We start from the raw sequence: 23,517 nt of genomic DNA, 5'->3' as shown, positions 1-23,517 counted from the left end.
GTGTGTGTGTGTGTGTGTGTGTGTGTGTATAAAACAAAGTGCAAAAATTGATGAGGCTCTTCAAAGAATAACCTCAGCAGCACGGAGGGGCAGCCCCAGCAGTCAGCTGGCTCAGGCACCAGGGCAACAGGAAGAAGAGGGATCAGATGGAGCGGAAGCACCAGCAGTAGTGCCACAAACGTCTGCTGTTTGGATGCTGTTTGACGAGAGAGCAACTGGGGATGCAGCACGAAGGAATCCCTCAGCAGATGCCATAATGGAGGTCCGATCCTATTTGGAGGAGCCCCTCCAAAGATCTGTAGTCATGACAGGGAGACTCTGCATAGTTGCCACATCCGTTCCCTCTGAGAGGGTCTTCTCTAAAACGGGACAAATAATTACTGAGAGAAGAGACCGCATCAGCCCCTCGAAAGTGAGGCAGCTTGCATTTCTGAATGCAAATCTCTCATAAAAGACAGAAAAATATGGTCAGCATTGCTGTGTGCTGCTGGGTATAACGTGGCAATAAAGAGAAACAAGGGACCAGTTTAATGTTTTAAGTGGGATGCTGCAGTTTTGCACATTGTTATTTATTTTTCTTTGATATGGTGCAGTATTCTATTATTATGCTGTTCAGATTGTATTCGTTTTGAATGGTTAGATTTATATGCACTTTGTTTATTACATTAAAAAAGTTATACTTTAAAGGCAAATGTTTACTAGCATTATTTTTCATAACAAACCAATGCATGTTTAAATACATTGTGGTTAAGGTAGGGTATGATTCATTTAATAATTGATTAGAATTGTTTTAACGCCAATGATAGTTTGACTATCGCAAACTGTTTGACTTGAAAAAATACAAAACACATTTTTTTTTTAAGTGCCGTTTGGGAGCTAGACGTTCTGGCTCTTTTTGGTGAGCTGAGCCGAACGAGCCGGCTCACTGAAAAGAGCCAGAATGCCCATCACTACTGACCAATGGCAGGCACCAGTGGGCGTTTCCTGGTGAAGGCCCACATCAAGAAACGGCCGGAATTGAAATTACGCGATTTTAGAGCAAATTGGCAAAAGCAAAAGGGTGCAATTGCGGCCAGCAATTTGGGGCGTTCCTGCATGTGGGCATTCCTGCATATGCAGGAGCCCTTCTTTACTTTATACTAGTTTTAAACTAGAACTCCGGTACACAGCAGACGTAGGAATGCCCACACGCAGGAACGCCCCAAATTGGGGGCCGCAATCACACAATTGGAGAGAAAGCAGTGACGCAAATGTCTCTGTACAGTTTTCGGCTCCACCCAACTGCTGAGCGCTAATAACGTTTGCTGCGTTCAACTACTAGTCAGATCTAGGAAACTTAGAAATGTTCGACTTGCTGACTGATTGAACGCAGCACGTGTATAACGATAATCAGTTTGCAAGTTGGAAATTTCCGAGTTCCCACTTGCATATGGACGCGGCATAAAGCCAGCCAGCCACATCAACGTAGTTCTGACAACAAGTCGTCGACTGCTTGCACTTTTGGATTGTATTTTTTACTCGCTAAATACACAGATGAATAGCCTGTCGTAACATCAAAGACATTGTTTTACAACTATAAATTAATGTTGAAACATCAAGATCGATGTCATGGAATAGTCAGTCGCCTGTTGTTTTGAAGTAGCTAGCCTAGCGTTAAGGCTGGGTGTGTAATGTCAGCTAGCTACGACGACTTTAGCAGTTAGCTACGTTTTTCAAAGGAAAATAGGTTGCTACCGTTAACTAGCGAATAATAAACCGCAAACTGGGTTGCCTGACGTTAGTTCGCTAGGCTAGTTATCTAAAACGATTAACGTTAGTTAATCGGTTGGTTTTCGGTTATTCCTTTGGATGCGGAAGATGGCCCAGTCACCGGTTGCGGTGCAAGTGCCTGGGATGCAGGTAAGTGGAGGCCTCCCAACTTTTTCAACAACAACCATTTCACGTTGAATAGCTTTCTTGCATTTAGTTGAGTAACGTCAGCTAGCAAGATTGCAGGACGTTGTTAGTGTGTAACTTCATAACTAGCTAGTTTACTAACGTTAGCGGCTGTAGTTAAGTTACTTAGCTAACTTAGCTAGTTTTGTATCCAGTTGGTGTATTGTTGCTAGACCGTTTTGAGGGCATGACACAAATCAGTTAGCTAACCAGCTTTATGAGCACTCAGGTATATATCGGCAGTTCACAGGAAGGAATGACACGTCTGTCAACGTACGTTTAGCTACACGTACACTAATAATTTGATATTAAACTGATTATGGCAGTACAAGACCGAGTAACGTATGGAAATAGTCATGTACACACTTTACTCTGCTTATCTTAATCGGCGTAATGTCAAAATCAAAGTAAGCATACGCCGATTAAAACGCCTGGTTTTCTGAGCAATCTTTAGGCTTATTAGGACACGTAACTAAACTCAACAGTTTAATCAGCGTTCCAGCGGTGTGTTTGATCTGCACAAGACTTCGTAACCTATGCGTCCCAGTCGGAACAGTTCGCGCATATATTATCGCGACATTTTGGGACGTTTGTGTTCGTTTTGGTGTTCGGCAGGGTTCAAGCACTTTTTGTTGTTGTTGAGGCTTGCCGAAGTCAACTCCCCTTCGTCGGTGATTGGTTGACAGTAGGGATTCTTAAATGAAGTGTTTGCAGTTCAATGACAGATGACTCTTCCGTTCACGTTTGATCACGTGAGAAATACATAACCAAACGTCATAGTTAGACGTAAAATTGAACATGCGAAAATAAACTGATGACACTGACATGCCACCACTGCCAATGGCAGATCTGGGTTAATTGTGTGAATTATTAAATCGTTTCAATGCCTGTTTTTTTTTTTTTTAACGTTTGCAATGCATCAGTGCAACAAGGTATGGATTTAGCCAATGTGATCATATCACACCAGAGCTAGGCTACATGTCACTCTCGCCATTCAAACTTCCCCTCCAGTTCATTGTCAATTTATAGTACAATATTTACATGTGTTGGGGGAAAGTGTCTTCATGACCCCCATTGCTTCACTAAAATTGATCAATGGCTGATCATTAGGCTATGGACAGGCTGATCATTAGGCTATGGACAGGCTGATCGTTAGGCTATGGACAGGCTGATCGTTAGGCTATGGACAGGCTGATCGTTAGGCTATGGACAGGCTGAACGTTAGGCTATGGACAGGCTGATCATTAGGCTATGGACAGGCTGATCGTTAGGCTATGGACAGGCTGATCGTTAGGCTATGGACAGGCTGATCGTTAGGCTATGGACAGGCTGATCGTTAGGCTATGGACAGGCTGAACGTTAGGCTATGGACAGGCTGAACGTTAGGCTATGGACAGGCTGAACGTTAGGCTATGGACAGGCTGAACGTTAGGCTATGGACAGGCTGAACGTTAGGCTATGGACAGGCTGAACGTTAGGCTATGGACAGGCTGAACGTTAGGCTATGGACAGGCTGAACGTTAGGCTATGGACAGGCTGAACGTTAGGCTATGGACAGGCTGAACGTTAGGCTATGGACAGGCTGAACGTTAGGCTATGGACAGGCTGAACGTTAGGCTATGGACAGGCTGAACGTTAGGCTATGGACAGGCTGAACGTTAGGCTATGGACAGGCTGAACGTTAGGCTATGGACAAGCTGAACGTTAGGCTATGGACAGGCTGAACGTTAGGCTATGGACAGGCTGAACGTTAGGCTATGGACAGGCTGATCATTAGGCTATGGACAGGCTGATCATTAGGCTATGGACAGGTTGCGTGCATGTTTCTATTTTCTAATAGTTGTCAATTGTCTCTATATCCTCGTCAGTGGCGTTAAGTTGTTTTTTTGGGGTATCTGTACTTTACTATTTATATTTTTGCCAACTTTTTGTTCACTACATTCCTAAAGAAAATAATGTACTTTTTACTCCCTAAATTCTCCTTGACACCCAAAAGTACTCGTTACATTTTGAATGCTTAGCAGGACAGGAAAATGGTCGAATTCACGCACTTATCAAGAAAATACGTGGTCATCCCTACTGCCGCTGATATGGTGGACTCACTAAACACAAATGCATCATTTGTAAATTGTCTGAGTTGTGCCTGTGGCTAGCCATACATTTAAAATAAGAAAATGGTGTCGTCTGCTTTGCTTAATATAAGGAATTTGAAATTATTTTTACTTTTGATACTTAAGTATATTTAGAACCAAATACTTTTACTTGAGTAACTTTCTATTAAGGTATCTACAGTGCGTTCGGAAAGTATTCAGACCCCTTGACTTTTTCCACATTTTGTTATGTTACAGCCTTATTCTAAAATGTATTACTTTTTTTTTTTGTAAATGCCCTCATCAATCTACACACAATACCCCATAATGACAAAGAGAAAACAGGCTTTTAGAAGTGTATGTATGTATGTATGTATGTATGTATGTATGTATGTATGTATGTATGTATGTATGTATGTATGTATGTATGTATGTATGTATGTATGTATGTATGTATGTATATAAGTATTCAGACACTTTACTATGAGACTTGAAATTGAGCTCTGGTGCATCCTGTTACCATAGATCATCCTTGATGTTTATATAAATTGGGAGTCCACCTGTGGTAAATTCAATTGATTGGACATGATTTAGAAAGGCACACACCTGTTTATACACTGCTCAAAAAAATAAAGGGAACACTTAAACAACACATCCTAGATCTGAATGAAAGAAATAATCTTATTAAATACTTTTTTCTTTACATAGTTGAATGTGCTGACAACAAAATCACACAAATAATAAATGGAAATCCAATTTATCAACCCATGGAGGTCTGGATTTGGAGTCACACTCAAAATTAAAGTGGAAAACCACACTACAGGCTGATCCAACTTTGATGTAATGTCCTTAAAACAAGTCAAAATGAGGCTCAGTAGTGTGTGTGGGGCTGTAAGCACAACCCCCACCTGTGGACGTCGGGCCCTCATACCACCCTCATGGAGTCTGTTTCTGACCGTTTGAGCAGACACATGCACATTTGTGGCCTGCTGGAGGTCATTTTGCAGGGCTCTGGCAGTGCTCCTCCTGCTCCTCCTTGCACAAAGGCGGAGGTAGCGGTCCTGCTGCTGGGTTGTTGCCCTCCTACGGCCTCCTCCACGTCTCCTGATGTACTGGCCTGTCTCCTGGTAGCGCCTCCATGCTCTGGCCACTACGCTGACAGACACAGCAAACCTTCTTGCCACAGCTCGCATTGATGTGCCATCCTGAATGAGCTGCACTACCTGAGCCACTTGTGTGGGTTGTAGACTCCGTCTCATGCTACCACTTGAGTGAAAGCACCGCCAGCATTCAAAAGTGACCAAAACATCAGCCAGGAAGCATAGGAACTGAGAAGTGGTCTGTGGTTACCAACTGCAGAACCACTCTTTTATTGGGGGTGTCTTGCTTATTGCCTATAATTTCCACCTGTTGTCTATTCCATTTGCACAACAGCATGTGAAATTTATTGCCAATCAGTGTTGCTTCCTAAGTGGACAGTTTGATTTCACAGAAGTGTGATTGACTTGGAGTTACATTGTGTTGTTAAAGCATTCCCTTTATTTTTTTGAGCAGTATATAAGGTCCCACAGTTGACAATGTAAAAACCAAGCCATGAGGTCGAAGGACTTGTCCGTAGAGCTCCGAGATAGGATTGTGTCAAGGAACAGATTTGGGAAGGGTACCAAAACATTTCTGCAGCATTTGAAGGTCCCCAACAACACAGTGGCCTCCATCATTCTTAAATGGGAGAAGTTTGGAACCAAGACTCTTCCTAGAGCTGGCTGCCCGGCCAAACTGAGCAATCGGGGGAGAAGAGCCTTGGTCAGGGAGGTGACCAATAATCCGATGGTCACTCTGACAGAGCTCCAGAGTTCCTCTGTGGAGATGGGAGAACCTTCCAGAAGGACCACCATCTCTGCAGCACTCCACCAATCAGGCCTTTTATGTTAGAGTGGCCAGACGGAAGCCACTCCTCAGTAAAAGGCAGATGACAGCCCACTTGGAGTTTGCCAAAAGGCACCTAAATGACTCTCAGACCATGCGAAACAAGATTCTCTGGTCTGAATGCCAAATGTCACGTCTGGAGGAAACCTGGCACCATCCCTACAGTGAAGCATGGTGGTGGCAGCATCATGCTGTCGGGATGTTTTTCAGCGGCAGGGACTGGGAGATTAGTTAGCATCAGGGGAAAGATTAACGGAGCATAGTATCGAGAGATCCTTGATGAAAACCTGCTCCAGAGCGCTCAGGACCTCAGACTGGGGCGAAGGTTCACCTTCCAACAGGACAACGACCCTTATCACACAGCCAAGACAACGCAGGAGTGGCTTCGCGACAAGTCTCTGAATGTTCTTGAGTGGCCCAGCCAGAGCTCGGACTTGAACCCGGTCGAACATCTCTGGAGAGACCTGGAAAAAGCTGTGCAGCGACGCACCCCATCCATCCTGACAGAGTTTGAGAAGATCTGCAGAGAAGAACGGGAGAAACTCCCCAAATACAGATGTGCCAAGCTTGTAGCGTCATACCCAAGAAGACTTGAGGCTGTAATTGCTGCCAGAGGTGCTTCAACAAAGTACTGAGTAACAGGTCTGAATACTTATAAAAATTTAATATTTCATTATTATTTTTATGCAAATGTATTACAATCATTATGGGTGTGTGTGTGTGTGTGTGTAGATTGAGGGAAAACACGATTGAATCAATTTTAGAGTAAGGCTGCAACGTAACAAAATGTGGAAAAAGTCAAGGGGTCTAAATACTTTCTGAATGGACTGTATACTTTCACTGAAGTATGACAATTGGGTACTTTTTCCACCACTGATCCTCGTCAATTTATATGATGGGCTACATTGATTTAGCATTAATTTTGATATTCTACAGAAAGGATTTGAAGGCAAGGTTTTTAATGTTTTTGGGAAAGGACAAACAGGATTTGCTTATGTGTCTGAGTTAGATGCGCTGCAGGCAGCTTGATTGATGGGTCCTTTTAGGTGGGTGGTGTGCATGTATGAGTTCACTTTTTCCTTACGTCCACTTCCTGAAATAGGCCTAGCCTGTCTGGACTTCATCTCTTTAATCAGATGGGTTGTTGTCTTGTTGCAGAGTCAGCATATGTGCGAGGAATGACGACAGGTGCCAGTTTTGCGTTTCTTCTCATATTAAATGTGGTGCAACTGAATGAAACGTAGCCAAGCTCTCTTCATGATTCATCCGATAGGATGCATAGCCTATATCATATTTTCAGTAGTGTATTATTTTTCCAGTAATATATAATTTTTCTGTCATTACTGCGTCCTCTAGCCACTTTGAACAACATATTTCCATAGAGAATGACCACAGTAGCATTGGTGACGTTATGCGACTCGATCGGGGAAGTGGAGGGAAAAACGTATCGGACGTGGTGGGAATGGTTTAGTGCGTCAAAATTGGAATCTGCATTTTTCCAGAATTCCTCTCCAATCTGACATTATTTAATTTGTATACTAGACTAATATTTAGAGGTAAAAACTTGAATAATAATAATAATAATAAAGTACTACTGATAATAACAAAGTGTAATAGCGAAGTTGCAGAGAAGCCCCTCCATGGCTTTGCCCACAGGATGATAAAGCCCCCATCCATCCACAGGGCACGAGCGGTCACTGAATGGTTTGATGAGCATGAAAACGATGTAAACCATATGTCATGGCCATCTCAGTCACCAGATCTCAACCCAATGGAACACTTATGGGAGATTCTGGAGCGGTGCCTGAGACGGCGTTTTCCACCACCATCAACAAAACACCAAATTATGGAATTTCTCGTGGAAGAATGGTGTTGCATCCCAGCAATAGAGTTTCAGACACTTGTAGAATCTATGCCAAAGTGCATTGAAGCTGTTCTGGCTCAGCCTGTTAAAGAGATTCACAAAGCCGTATTAAAGAGCATCTGTACTTTCTGTATACTTTTTAGCCAGTAGTTCTGAAGTAGCGCTCATGAGCCAAAAGTGGTCCCAGAAAGTTGCGTACTACGTCACATATGTGCACCATGTCATTGCTCTTGCTCTGCTGTGTGTATCTTGCTCGCTGTCACTCAGATGGCGAGGGCCGGAAGCTCATTGGCTAGTACTTGAATTGCTAGGGGGCTGGCCCACGTGGGGGAAATGGCACAGCTTCCAGAAAAACGGTCTCTTTCAAACAAGGTATTTCTGTTTTTAATTTTAATACATTTCCCAAAATGTCTAAACCTGTTTTCGCTTTGTCATTATGGGGTATTGTGTGTAGATTGACGAGGGGGAAAAAGTAATTTAATACATTTAGGAAAAGGCTGTAATGTGGAAAAGACAAGGGGTCTGAATACTTTCCGAATGCACTGTGTATATGTGTATGTTCTTATATATATATATATATATATATATATCACACACACGCATACACGCATACATACAGTTGAAGTCAAGTTTACATACACCTTAGCCAAATACACTTAAACTCAATTTTTCACAATTCCTGACATTTAGTCCTAGTAAACATTCCCTGTCTTTGGTCAGTTAGGATCACCACTTTATTTTAAGAATGTGAAATGTCAGAATAATAGTAGAGAATTATTTATTTCAGCTTTTATTGCTTTCATCACATTCCCAGTGGGTCAGAAGTTTACATGCACTCAATTAGTATTTGGTAGCATTGCCTTTAAATTGTTTAACTTGGGTGAAACGTTTCAGGTATCCTTCCACAAGCTTCCCACAATAAGTTGGGTGAATTTTGGCCCATTCCTCCTGGCAGAGCTGGTGTAACTGAGTCAGGCTTGTAGGCCTCCTTGCTCGCACATGGTTTTTCAGTTCTGCCCACACATTTTCTATAGGATTGAGGTCAGGGCTTTGTGATGGCCACTCCAATACCTTGACTTTGTTGTCCTTAAGACATTTTGCCACAATTTTGGAAGTATATTGGGGTCATTGTCCTTTTGGAAGACCCATTTGCGACCAAATTTAACTTCCTGACTGATGTCTTGAGATGTTGCTTCAATATATCCACATCATTTTCTATCTTCATTATGCCATCTATTTTGTGAAGTGCACCAGTCCCTCCTGCAGCAAAGCACCCCCACAACATGATGCTGCCACCCTCGTGCTTCACAATTGGGATGGTGTTCTTCCGCTTGCAAGCGTCCCCCTTTTTCCTCCAAACATATTGATGGTCATTATGGCCAAACAGTTCTATTTTTGTTTCATCAGACCAGAGGACGATCTTTGTCCCCTGTGCAGTTGCAAACCGTAGTCTGGCTTTTTTATGGCAGTTTTGGAGCAGTGGCTTCTTCCTTGCTGAGCGGCCTTTCATGTTATGTCGATATAGGACTCGTTTTACTGTGGATGTAGATACTTTTGTACCTGTTTCCTCCAGCATCTTCACAAGGTCCTTTACTGTTTTGGGATTGATATGCACTTTTCGCACCAAAGTACGTTCATCTCTAGGAGACAGAACGTGTATCCTTGAGCGGTATGACGGCTGCGTGTTCCCATGGTGTTTATACTTGCATACTATTGTTTGTACAGATGAACGTGGTACCTTCGGGTGTTTGGAAATTGCTCCCAAGGATGAACCAGACTTGTGGAGGTCTACAGTTTCTTTTCTGAGGTCTTGGCTGATTTCTTTAGATTTTCCCATGATGTCAAGCAAAGAGGCACTAAGTTTGAAGGTAGGCCTTGAAAAACATCCACAGGTACACCTCCAATTGACTCAAATTATGTCAATTAGCCTATCAGAAGCTTCTAAAGCCATGACATCATTTTCTGGAATTTTCCAAGGCACAGTCAACTCAGTGTATGTAAACTTCTGACCCACTGGAATTGTGATACAGTGAATTATAAATGAAATAATCTGTCTGTAAACAATTGTTGGAAACATTACTTGAGTCATGCATAAAGTAGATGTCCTAACCGACTTGCCAAAACTATAGTTTGTTAACAAGTCATTTATGAAGTGGTTGATAGGCTTAGGTTGGAGTCATTAAAACGAGTTTATGTAAACGTCCGACTTCAACTGTATATAGAAAGGCACAGGTGTTTGCCTCTGGTCTACTGAAAGCATCTTTTGTGTATCCCTTGCCTTGGCAAATTATACATTGTTTGGGCTGCCATATGGTCACCGTTCATTCGATTTGGGACTTGAAATAGGCCTAAGCCACTAGCTACAACTGCTGTTCTGCATTTACAGCCTGTAATCCGATATGGATGAGAACATTTCAGTGCAATAACGTTACATCATTAGGTCTAGTCTCTGTCGTTGATGATTTGAACATTAGAGGGAAGATTGCTCCGTGAGAAGAACCCTTGTGGGCGGAACTATGACATTGGTAAAGTAAAGTGAGATGTTGAAAGATTCCATGCTTTTTCAGTTATATTTTGTATACCAATTTATTAAATTGGGGATTAGGCTTTAGGTGTTTTCTATTTCAGTTTAGCCACACTTATCTAACACGTCTGAAATTTAACATATTATAAGGCAAGGAAAGTCAATTGTGACAAATATGGACATTCTCTCATTGTCCTATCTGCAGATTATTCTCTCCCTGCCAAGTTCTAGTATGGTCATAGCAAAACATAGGCATTAAGGCTACTTTGCAGAACTCCAGTACACAAGCTGCCTTGTGCAACAGCAGGAAGGCTGCATTGATAAGAGGTGGTTGATATTAGTAATTTCCCTGGGGCTTTAGTAATGACGTTTGTTCACCATGCTTCATTGCTCTGGCAAATGAATTCCTAACTGCAGGATACCCACCTGTCTCTCTCCCTCCAGGGAGATCAGCAACTCCCTTGTGATTTCCTCTTGTTTTCTCGTATAGGCATTAGGCCTACCTGCAGTCCAAAGTCTGATGCTAAATCAGGTGGCAAGCCTTACTGTTTTGTGAGACTGGTATGATACTGGCAACAATGACCAGTAGCATTGGCCACATTGAAGTGTTCTGTCATCTTGAAGAGGGTGTGGCCTGAGAGGAAGTTTTCCTTACTCTTGTTTGCTGTGGGTAACACCCGAGTCTGCGCTAGGTTAGTTGTCAACAGTGCATTGGAAACGGGCCCATGCACACGACGTGTGTATGTTAAATGTTGAGCATGCTGCCTGCTTGTTCTTTCCAAAATATCCACAGGGGCCTATTCTCTTAAGCTTTTAGTTTTGAATCAGAATAGGCCTGTTGAATTTAGACGGCTAGCTTCCTCCCAACAAATTCTGTTGACTGAAGTTATTTCCAGCCAAACATGTTCTGCCATGTGGTGGTAACAAACTGATTAAGGTCCTGGCCTGGCCAGTCTCCAGATTAGTCTAGTGCTCACAGCTTTATCTGAGACAGAACGGTCTAGATGCGTGAGACTTGGTGAAGGATACAGCATCCTATAGCTGCTCTGGCCCTCTGTGACACCATGAGCCAGGCTCTGCCCAGACACTGACGCTGCTGCCATTCTAGGCAGTCCTGTCACACTGAAGCCCCACACACCCAAAGGTGACCAAAGACAAAGTCCTCTATTCCTGCCTCTGTGCCAACCTGCCAGACAGGGCTCTTTAGGGACAGACGTTCCGCTAGTGGAACGCCTCACCAATATCCAATGGTAGAGCGTGGCGCAAAATACAAATACCTTAAATGATATAACTTCAATTTCTCAAACAATCAACTATTTTACACCATTTTAAAGATAAAACTCTTGTTAATCAAACCACATTGTCCGATTTCAAAAAGGCTTTACAGCGAAAGCAAAACATTAGATTGTCAGGAGAGTACCCTGTCAAAAATAATCACACAGCCATTTTCAAAGCAAGCATATATGTCACAAAAACCAAAACCACAGCTAAATGCAGCACTAACCTTTGATGATCTTCATCAGATGACACTCCTAGGACATTGTGTTATACAATACATGCATGTTTTGTTCAATCAAGTTCATATTTATATCAAAAAACAGCTTTTTACATTAGCATGTGATGTTCAGAACTAGCATACCCACCGCAAACTTCCGGTGAATTTACTAAATTACTCACGATAAACATTTACAAAAAACATAATTATTTTAAGAATTATAGATTCAGAACTCCTTTATGCAATCGCTGTATCAGATTTTAAAATAGCTTTTCGGCGAAAGCACATTTTGCAATATTCTGAGTAGATAGCTCGGCCATCACAGGCTAGCTAATTTGACACCCACCAAGTTTGGTGCTCACTAAACTCAGATTTACTATAAGAAATTGGATTACCTTTGCTGTTCTTCGTCAGAATGCACTCCCAGGTCTTCTACTTCAACAACAAATGTTGTTTTGGTTCGAAATAATCCATAATTATATTGAAATAGCTCTGTTTTGTTCGTGCGTTGAGGTCACTATCCGAAGGGTAACGCGCGGGCGCATTTCGTGACAAAAAAATTCAAAATATTCAATTACCGTACTTCGAAGCATGTCAAACACTGTTTAAAATCAATTGTTATGCTATTTTTCTCGTAAAATAGCGATAATATTCCAACCGGGCGACGTTATATTCATTCAAAGACTGAAAGAAAAACATGGAGTCGTCTCGTGGACGTGCATCTCCAGTGTCATTGTTCCCTGCCTGACCACTCACAAAAACTCCTGCTGTTTTTCGCCCAGAGACTGCAGAGACGTCATTCCACTTTCTGGCGCCTTCTGAGAGCCAATGGAAGCCTTAAATGTCACGTTACAGCAGAGATGTCCCAGAAGGAGAACAAATTGTCAGACAGGGCACTTCCTGTATGGAATCTTCTCAGGTTTTGGCCTGCCATATGAGTTCTGTTATACTCACAGACACCATTCAAACAGTTTTAGAAACTTTAGGGTGTTTTCTATCCAAATCTACTAATTATATGCATATTCTAGTTTCTGGGCAGGAGTAGTAACCAGATTAAATCGGGTACGTTTTTTATCCGGCCGTGAAAATACTGCCCCCTATCCCAAACAGGTTAATAGTCAGGGCAGGGAGAGATCAAGGCTGGTGCCACTGACTTCCACCACTCTCTGTACAGATTAATAAATTGGTGTTTCCCCTAGTATTTTTTTTTCAGCAGCGGTGGCTACCAGTTTGCTGTTTTTAAAGCAAATTTCTTGCAATTCTACACATTTTTCCATGGGGCTGAGAAAAACAGCAGTTTTAAAGCAAATTTCCTGTAATTCTACAAATTTATCCATGATGTTCTTATGCCATCTGAGTGACTCAAACATTATAACCATATCAACGGGGGCCCCATGCCATGACTTTTTTTGAATTTTAGATTCTCCCTGACTGTCTAGTTTTTATTTAGTTGGTTGTTAGTTCTCAAAGTTGATCTTTTTTCAAAAATATATAGCTCCATTATCTTTTCCACGTACTTAGTTTTTTGGAGTGGAGGACATGATTAAAATATCGAAAACACTGAGAAATGCACTAGGGCATAAGTCTGTCTGTTGAACCTCATTTTCAGGTCAAAACACGTCTGCTTCCAAGTGAACTCAATGCCACACCCTTTCACCTTTGCTGTATTTGAAATGTCCCACATTTCGAACGAGGTTTGGCAATAATCTTCTGTTAAGCTTATAATTTATTTGGATCCAACAGGCTCTCTTTGCAAACATGCTTGTGGTTATCCAGTGATAGGTTACATTGCAACAACAGTGCAGATTAGGCTATATGGATTTTTCAAATTGGTTAGGCTATTCTTTTATAAAACAGTTGATCATCGGTTTTATATAGCCGGCCTATCAATAAACTATGTAGCCACACCGTTCAACGTTAAAGAAATGGCAACTTCCTGTTTGACTCATTCAGCAGTACAAACTAGTATCGTCGCCTGTTGAGGTGTCCTGGGGTAAGGAATGTTTTATTTTTTTGCCACATAACTGCTATGTCTCTGTCTCTGAATCTTCAGAACAGCCGGACAGACCCTGAGGAGCTGTTCACCAAGCTGGAGCGTATTGGGAAGGGCTCCTTCGGTGAGGTGTTCAAGGGCATAGACAACCGCACTCAGAATGTGGTTGCCATCAAGACCATAGACCTGGAGGAGGCTGAGGATGAGATCGAGGACATCCAGCAGGAGATCACTGTGCTCAGCCAGTGTGACAGCCCTTACGTCACAAAGTACTACGGCTCCTACCTCAAGGTAACACACACGCACACTGCAGTCGTCCCACCTCAAAAAAGCACCAGAAAGAGGATTTGACACCCACCGTCTCGGATTGTTCTGAAGTCGTTAGTTGTTAGAAACATCAAATGAATATTCCTGAAAGATTTGGTTGAAATATAATTTGATATCTGAGAAATGAAGATAATTGATTGCACCCAAATTGGCATTTCTTTTTTATTTATTGGTTTCATATAATCGTCAACAAATATAGAACCTTACATCCGATTTGGCTCATAAGTTATCCTAACAATGAGTAAGACATGAGGAATCCAATAAAAATGATCAAAAGCCCTCCATGGACCCCCCCACACCCCCCATCCCACCCCAACAACCAGTATACAGTATCAGTTCTCTGTCTGATAAGTAGTATGGAGCTGTGGCTTGGAGTATTGCTTTTTTATCCTATGTGTTTTCTGTAAGTATATGGCGTAGTCAGCCAAGTAGAAAATGTAGCCAGCCAGGGAGTTCCGGGCTGGGGGGGCCATGCCCGTGCAACATTTTTTTAAATAACGATAATACATTAAAAAAAATGTATTAAAAAAAAGTCTGATTGCGCTCTATTTTGGTGGCCTCTGGTAAATTTGAATGCCTTGATTCTGTCCGAAATACACAGCTAAATTATTGAATACTTTAGCAACTTTACATCCTAGATTGGTAAAATGAGTTGTGGTATTGAGTAGAAAACATGACTTTACAAAATTACTGAATTTATGAATTCAGTGTGTTGTTTTGGATATCGTCCTATATGATCAGAACTATTTTCTCAAGTAAAATGACCTTTTTAACATTAAACCTGTCACCTCTTGAGATTAATCATATTTACAGTTTTACCTTAAAATATGAATAAATTGCCACAATGATGTTTGTTCTTCAAATTATGTATTTTATTTGCTCTGTTGCTGTGGACACTTAGGGTAAGGAAACAAATGTAATTTGGGTGAACTATCCCTTTAACAGTTCGGCCTATCAATCACTGTGGGTGGGATTGTCAGGGAGGGGGCAGGATGTTTGAGTCACAGTTGGTAGGGTTTTAGACCTGTCAATCAATCACTGTGGGTTTGACTTTGTGGGAAGGCAGTAGATTAGTAATCTACTCAGAAAAAGGAGTCTACTCTTTCAATTTGATTTGTGGCAAAAAGCTAAAAAAGGTTGTGTTCTGTCAAGTAAACATGGATTCCCTGTTGAGAAACAATATAGAATGGCATATTGTAGCACACAATTTCAGGGGGAGGAAGTAGGGCTGTGGTCGTGAAATTTTGTCAGCCGGTGATTGTCAAGCAAATAACTGCCGGTCTCACGGTAATTAACATAAACACATTTAGCATCTCCTGGCCTACAAGCCGCTGATGCAGACCTTTGGAACATCTCCATTTAAATCCATGTTGCCTACACCATCACAATAAATCCATTATTTTAGACCGGGCTAAAGAAACATGATATGATGAAAATGTAGTCTATTTCAGAACAGAATAGTATACTCTGAGATGTCCTTATGTTAGGTCCTGATCTGGCTATGTCATATGGCTGATGGCTACAATAGATCATTTAGCAGACAAGATTAGCTTAGAATGCCGTGGCATTTTTTTTATATTATGAAGATTACAATTGAACATAGCTGAATAAAATATAAATAATATTTTCTCCAAGCGATTTGAGGGAGTGCGCACATGCAGCTATTCTGTGTTGAGCGGTTAACAAAGAAACAGGAACTCCTATATGCTTAATTTTAGAGTTATTTATGTTACTTTAGTTGTGATACAAACGTTGGGCTATATGTTTTGATTTTTAGTACATTCTAAGGCTACATGATGCGACTAATGATGATTTGAAAAAAGTCACATGAAAGGCATGAGCTCTGCTTTGTTTTCTGCACAGGTTGTACACACTTCATCAGTCTCGCATTCACAATTAGACAAGCACTCGATAATGCCTCGAATTTCCCGGAGGCATCCCCTTTTTGTGGCCGTAATGCCCCCTAAACAAATCCATGCCTTTTGCTGCCAGTGGCCGTTGTGCCCATGGGTTGAATACAATAATGAATTATAATTCCCTCCTCCCGGCTGCGTGCTCCAAAGCACCTCTCACTCACATGGCTCTCTGTGACGTGATCGGGTCTTTCTCACAGGCTACAAGTGAAGACCGAGACATCGGGGATGCAACCGTGCATCCTTATCCAATTCCGTGGCGCATATTTAAGATATGGAAAGAACTGTCTACATTTACTTTTCGTCAGCTAACGAGGAGTATGCCTAATGAACAGCAAAAATCTACTATCCCCAATAGTCCAAAAGTTGACCTATTCTGTGCAATAACTTTTTTAAGCAATGAGACTGACACAACAGATCAGAACGTTTAGCTTAAAACTTTGGTAAACTATTCTGGTATTTCTTCACATTATAAGCGCAGCAATGCACACACGGCAGTAGGCTATAAGCGTGAGTATACCATTAGTGGGAAAACAGCATTCTCAAAGTGACCGCAAATGCGATTATGCATGTAATGCAGTTATTATCAAGGTGCATTTTTCTGGTGAAAATAATATTCTCCCAACTTGAAACTCGTGCTGCGTATGTTTGCCAGTTAGGCTCTACACCCATTGTAAAGCGGATTAGTGTGCTTAATTTTAAGAAGTTATTTGGCCTCTTCAGTTGTGATACAAACCTCATCAAAACATATAGCACTATGGGCTAGGCTACATGAGGTCACAAAAAAAGGCATGGACTGTTTTTTGCCTTAATCCACACAAGCTGGGCATCATTCACAAGTGGTAATAATACAGCGCGTTCGGAAAGTATTCAGACCCCTTGACTTTTTCCACATTTTGCTACGTTACAGCCTTATTCTTAATTTTTTACCTTGTCAATCTACACACAATACCACAATGACAAAGCAAAACACTTTTGCAAATTTATAATAAAAAAATAAAACTATCAGTCAAAAGTTTGGACGCATAGTAGAATAATAGTGAAGACATCAGAACTATGAAATGACACACATTTTATATTTGAGATTCTTCAAAGTAGTCCCCCTTTGCCTTGATAACAACTTTGCACACTCTTGGCATTCTCTCAACCAGCTTCATGAGGTAGTCACCTGGAATGCATTTCAATTAAGTCTATTACTTTAAGACATGAAGTCCAGTCACTTTGAAAGTTTCTTCAAGTGCAGTCACAAAAACCACCAAGCGCTATGAGGAAACTGGCTCTCATGAGGACCGCCACAGAAAAGGAAGCCCCAGAGTTACCTCTGCTGCCAGGGACGGACTGGGGATGAAAAAGTCAGAATAAAATAAACATATTTTCTACCTCAAATTAGACATTTCTGCAGCTCACTTCTCTCAGCAATGCCATCTATAACCAGGTCACTGTCCAGGGCCATTAAAACATATCGCTCGGTAACCACGAGCATAAAAGCCTCCAGGTGCTGTTGAGTGCTCCTGAGCATACTCTTGATGAATTTCAGAGTAGAGAAGCTCCGCTTGCAAGCTACCTGGGTTATTGACAGGGTAAGTAGGAACTTGTAAGCAAGGACCAGGATGTGGTACGTGTCAGTCAATAGGTTGTACTGACTAAAAATACAGTAGCAACACACTGGACAGTCCTTGCAAGATGAACAGCTCTTGTTCACCATCTCCACCTCGTCTTAATTTCCTTCAGGTCCATGATCCTCCATAGTCCAGGTTGTGTATTCTTCAAATCCATATTGTTTAAACCTAGACTCATGAGCTCACTCTGTAAATTGGCCACCGTTGCTCTGCTGTCAAAATTTGATCAAACATTTGCTTAGTTCTTGAAGGGCTCTCTGTGGAAGGCCACTGGCACTGGATGTTATCTGACTAAAGTTTTTAGGGTCCAGAAGAGCCATGTCCGCATACAAAGTGCCATTACTCAGAAATCGCCGATGGATGCTATCTATAACTATATATCCAGAATTTGAGTATGGACACCAATCCTGTATGCTCACTCTGCCCCAGTAAAAGTCTCATCTTGTGCCATCTCTCCAGGAATGGTTTTCTTCTTTCGAGCACTTTTCGTTTAACTCCAGCTCTGTTTCCTCATCCTGTTCCTGCAACTTCCTGTTGGCCCACTGAACAAATGTGTCTGCAGTTGCCTTGACTTTTTCAAAATCTCCTGCCATTCCTTTCAGCTGCTCCTCTGTAGACACAACCATACGCAGACGGAATGTCCATTCCACTTGTTTGAAGATATTTTGGGACTGGTGAGGTGACCTGAAATGTTCTGAGGAATATCTGAGCTGTAAGTATTGTTTCATACTTCAGCAACCCCTCAATGTATCCTTGTGCCTTGACCCGTGCAGTAGTGTTGATGTTTTTCTGAACTTGTATGGTTGAAAGAGTGAGAAGGACATCAACATACAGACCCTCATCTGGATTTCCAAAAGCCCCAAAGACCTTCTTTAAGGTACAGTCTTTATCCCACCAGCGTGTCTCTCCAATTGGAGCAAGACTTCTGTGTCTTGGGTCCTTGCTCTCCTTTTCCCAAATGTTCATCCTCTGGTAGGATTCACGGAAGAACGGAGCTATGTTGTTAATGAGAGAGAAAAAAGTGACCCACTTACCAAGACACGCTCTGTTGTCTACCAAAACAAGGTTCAAAATGTGTTCATAGCACCACACATGCACTTAATTGTTGGCATTTGCAGAGAGCAGGGCAGAGAAGCCTTTATACTGGCCTTACTGGAGGCTCCATCAGTGGAATTGCCAATGCACTTGCTGATGTCAAGCTTCATGTTTTCCAGCACTTCACACAGTACCTGGACAAAGTATTGTCCAGTGGATGCCTCGCATTTCACCACAGCCACAAGCCTCTCATGGATGATGTTCGTCACATATCTGACTATGACAGAGCATTGATCTTGTTTTGTAATGTCCTGCGTAGTGCCAATCTGGATTGAAGACATACCAGCTTCCTGGATTTCACTTGCTATGGTGGCCTGTATTGTGTGTTGGATGACGGTATCGATGGTAGTCTTTGATAAGAGTGATTAGAGAGCCTCCGCCGCCTCTTGACCCAGACTCATGCAGTTTTTTTATTTTCTCTATGCAGGCAGAGAGATGCTCTTTCATACACAGGTCGTACTTTCCCAGCAAGAATGATCGTCTCTAGAATGTTGCCATGGTCAATGCTGCTGTCATTTAGCGTATAAGCTGCTTCAGACTGCATGCCTCTGTAGCTCAGACCCCTCTTGCCTATGACTTTAACGTCTATAATGCGCTCTAGCACTTGCCTTCTTCTGCGCACTTGCTCTCTATGAGCAGACATCTGACTGCCGATGAGCAGGCTCTCAATGTTACCGTTGGAGTGCCTTAGAAAGTCTGCATAACCTCTATGCATGACGCTCTTCTCATGTTCTCCCACTGTCTGATGGATCTGCTTCCAGTCTGCCATTCCATTCATGAAAGGGCTGTTCTCTGTGGGCTTTGCAAATGCCGTACAAAGGAAGCAGAATAAAGCATGGTTCTTTTCGCTGTATGACAGCCACTTCCTGTTGGTCCCATTTTTTTTACAAAAGAAAACCTTCTGCAACACAGACTTTTCACACTTTTGTTGGGGGTGGAAACTAAAAAAAAACATCTAGATCACCTGACTTCAGCCTCTTTAAAATAATCAAAAATTAGAGTGGCATTGGTATCCTGACTCCGGTTCAGTCCACATCTGTCCACTGCAGATGCACTATCCTCAACCTGGATGAGTAATTAGTATAATATTAAATGAGAAGTATAATGTTAGTATATTCATATAATTTCATATAGTATACTATATACCACTAGTATAATATTAATTCCAATTGGACAATACAGCAGTTTAAGAAATAGACAACCAACATTTTATAATTTTTGTAGCTTTTGTTCTGTCCTTAAATCCTTGTCTCTAATTGGTTAATGCTAAGTACTAACAATGAGTTTAACATTTCCAAAGTTTGCTGTAGTACGTCAACCTTTTTAATGTCCCGCCCCATCCAGGCTGTGATTGGTTGGTTCACGAAAAGTGACATTGACGAGAGCTTGTTTCAACAAAAGGCACCCGATATAGCTGAATAACCAGCTAGCCAAACCCAAACATTGCTTGTTCTATCCCTATTGTCTTCTGTCTTACCGCTTCAGCTGCAAAACCTTGGCTAACAGTTGAACTGGTATCGCTGGGCTCAATGGGCTCCTCTCTGCTGCCAGTGCCTTCGGGCTCATTAGGCTGAGATTAACTGGTAACGGCGCCAAATGAATCATTTATTTTAAAACATTTGGCTGCATCAGCCTCAAGGGACGTCAACCTCTTCCCTCTCTGCTTTTCAGCACCACCTTTACGTTATTTCTCTTTTTGTTTGTCCGTCTTGCTCCACTCGACTATTAATCCAAATGTCACCACTTTACAGAGATGGGAAAGGGGCAGGGCCCAGGTAAAGTTAGAATGGACTGGACCAAAAGTAATTGGCTGGGGGAGAGAGGCTGACAGATGTAATACCCAACCAGAGTGGCAGAGGGCCGGCAGCACTCTCGCCTGGGCCAGTCAGACATACAGCACTTGGTTATTTTTATTTAAGCGGGGGCTGGGGTTATTTATATTTTGCTTTGCTCAGGCCCAAATTGTCAAGCGGCCCACGGGGAAAACTCCCGGCGTGCCAGATGGCCAGTCCGTTATTGTCTGCTGCAGAGGATAAGTTCATTAGAGTAAATAAGAATTTGTTCCCAACTGACTTTCCTGGTTAAAATAAATATAAAACATTTTAAAAAGGTAACACATCTCAGCATCAACTGTTCAGAGGAGACTGCGTGAATCAGGCCTTTATGGTCGAATTGCTGCAAAGAAACCACTACTAAAGGACACCAATAAGAAAAAGAGACTTGCTTGGGCCAAGAAACACGAGAAGCATGGTGGTGCTTTGCTGTTGACACTGAATTCAAGGCACACTTAACCAGCATGGCTACCACAGCATTCTGCAGTGATACGACATCCCATCTGGTTTGCGCTTAGTGGGATTATCATTTGTTTTTCAACAGGACAATGACCCACCATACCTCCAGGCTGTGTAAGGGCTATTTGACCAAGGAGAGTGATGGAGTGCCGCATCACCCGACCAGAACCAAATTGAGATGGTTTGGGATGAGTTGGACCCAGAGTACAGGAAAAGCCGCCAACAAGTGCTCAGCATATGTGGGAACTCCTTCAAGACTGTTGGACAAGCATTCCAGGTGAAGCTGATTGAGAGAATGCCAAGAGTGTGCAAAGCTGTCATCAAGGCAAAGGGTGACTACTTTGAAGAACCTAAAATATATTTTGATTTAACTCTTTATTATTATAATTTTTTTTTGGTTACTACATAGTTTTGATGTCTTCATGATCAATTATTGTTCTACAATGTAGAAAACAGTAAAAAATAAAAACCCTTGAATGAGTAGGTGTCCAAACTTTTGACTGATACTGTATTTATTGAATATTATGTGAACCCCAAAAATTCAACTGGCCGATTGAGTACAATTAATTTAATTTCTCAGCGATCAAATTACGTTATGTAAAGCTTTGTTTCACAGTTGCGAGTGTAATCGGCTACAATTCAAAAGGTGTTGATTGTCTGTTCGACTCAATCCGTACCATTACAAATACAGTGACGCTTAACAGAAGAACCCTCTTCTGCTATGTTACAATACCTGTATTTCTAGAAGAGAGGGTGAACGTGACCCACCCCTGATTTTGCCAGGGCCTTGAAATGTTTGCTGAGAGTGGTGTGGCGTGATGAATGCCAGATTTTCCACCTTTCACTCTTAAGTATGCTCTTGTTCTACAGCCCACCTTCTCCCTCGTGCCTCAATCTGGAGCGTCGCGTGATTTATATGCATCAGTTAGGGAGTCTTATTGGATGATCTCCCAATATATGTTTGAAGTGGACAAATCCCAAGCCTCGCACATGTCAGGACTTGGCAAGGACTTGGCATCTGGGCTTGGGTTGAGGGCATTGGTGAGGTTGCCGCATACAGTAGGTTATTTCTATTTGCGCATAAGACATTCTGGCATGAGGTTGAAATGAAAATCATCGGAGTGGCTGGGGATCTGACTTTTCTGGACCCCTCTTCCCGGAAGTGAAAGGTCCCGAAGCTTCTGCGCGTGTGCGGAATTCTACTTATATACACAGTCTCTGCTTTACTCGTAGAGGACAGGCTACTCTGGTGAATGGCGCTCGTTTTAATAAAGTTAAATCAAAGATAAAAAATGACTGCAAGATCATATATAATGATAGTATTGTACATGAGAACCGACTATAATAGTATAACGTTACTGTAAGACAAAACACCACGTGTATTATGAGATTTTAGGATGATTGTGCGAATGGTGGCATCTTCCTGAACAGCGTGCGCCACTAGGCAAAATATGGGCATAATCTGAAGATTTAAATGCATATTCCCATGAAACCGATTTGAGATCAGATGGTCGGCAATGCAAATGCTGCATGGACGTTTTCACCGGTAAAACCGTGAGAAATGTGAATGGAGAGTGACAACTGTAGCCTGGAGGTAAAGAAACCGGTACAGAACATGATACAAATATTTCACCGGTTGGGGGGGGGTTTAACCTACGGCGCCTCAGCCTAAAATCATGTCTAATGGTTCCCTCTTTTCTACCTCTCTCTCTCTCTGTACAGGGCAGTAAACTATGGATCATTATGGAGTACCTTGGTGGTGGCTCTGCTCTGGACCTGGTAAGAGTTACAATATGTCAGTTTTTTTTTTTTCCCCCCAATGTCTGTTGGTGGGTTTGCGTATGTGTGCTCACTGTATGTCTTGTGTCTAGCTGCGAGCAGGGGCATTTGATGAGTTTCAGATTGCGACCATGCTGAAGGAGATCTTGAAGGGCCTGGACTACCTCCACTCTGAGAGGAAGATTCACAGGGACATCAAAGGTGTGTGTGTGTGTGTGTGTGTGTGTGTGTGTGTGTGTGTGTGTGTGTGTGTGTGTGTGTGTGTGTGTGTGTGTGGAATATCTTCCGTAGAGACGAGCTGCAGTATTAGGATTAATATATCCGGTAGTCTAGCTCTTGTGCCAGTAGTGTGTCATGTATTGATTTCACTCATTGCTGTTGACGTGATCATGGTTGTGTGTGGGGTTTGGCAGCGGCCAACGTGCTCCTGTCCGAGTGTGGCGAAGTGAAGCTGGCAGACTTTGGCGTGGCGGGCCAGCTGACAGACACCCAGATCAAACGGGAGACGTTCGTGGGCACGCCCTTCTGGATGGCCCCCGAGGTCATCCAACAGTCTGCCTACGACTCCAAGGTTACCAGCTTTCTGTTCTCTTCTGTGTTTAGTGGAGGGTACTTGGAATTGAAGGCGTGTCCTCTTTTCATGACATGCTGTCAAATCCCGCAAAC

The 23,517-nt window shown here is 42.3% G+C and overlaps 1 protein-coding gene across 1 annotated transcript in view; it reads left to right on the top strand.

Annotated features, from left to right (window-relative positions):
- Positions 1–1,426: 1,426 nt before the first annotated feature.
- LOC115154877 (serine/threonine-protein kinase 26) overlaps positions 1,427–23,517 on the top strand; it is a 24,920-nt gene continuing 2,829 nt past the window's right edge. The window contains exons 1-5 of the mRNA XM_029701563.1: positions 1,427–1,899; positions 13,888–14,118; positions 22,795–22,851; positions 22,944–23,052; positions 23,265–23,422. Of these exons, the coding sequence (XP_029557423.1) occupies positions 1,849–1,899; positions 13,888–14,118; positions 22,795–22,851; positions 22,944–23,052; positions 23,265–23,422 (606 nt within the window). The 5' untranslated portion in view covers positions 1,427–1,848. The remainder of the gene's footprint in view (positions 1,900–13,887; positions 14,119–22,794; positions 22,852–22,943; positions 23,053–23,264; positions 23,423–23,517) is intronic.

This window comes from Salmo trutta, chromosome 19 (assembly GCF_901001165.1).
Source record: "Salmo trutta chromosome 19, fSalTru1.1, whole genome shotgun sequence".
Lineage (NCBI taxonomy): Eukaryota > Metazoa > Chordata > Actinopteri > Salmoniformes > Salmonidae > Salmo > Salmo trutta.
This window is presented reverse-complemented; position numbering and strand designations above follow the sequence as displayed.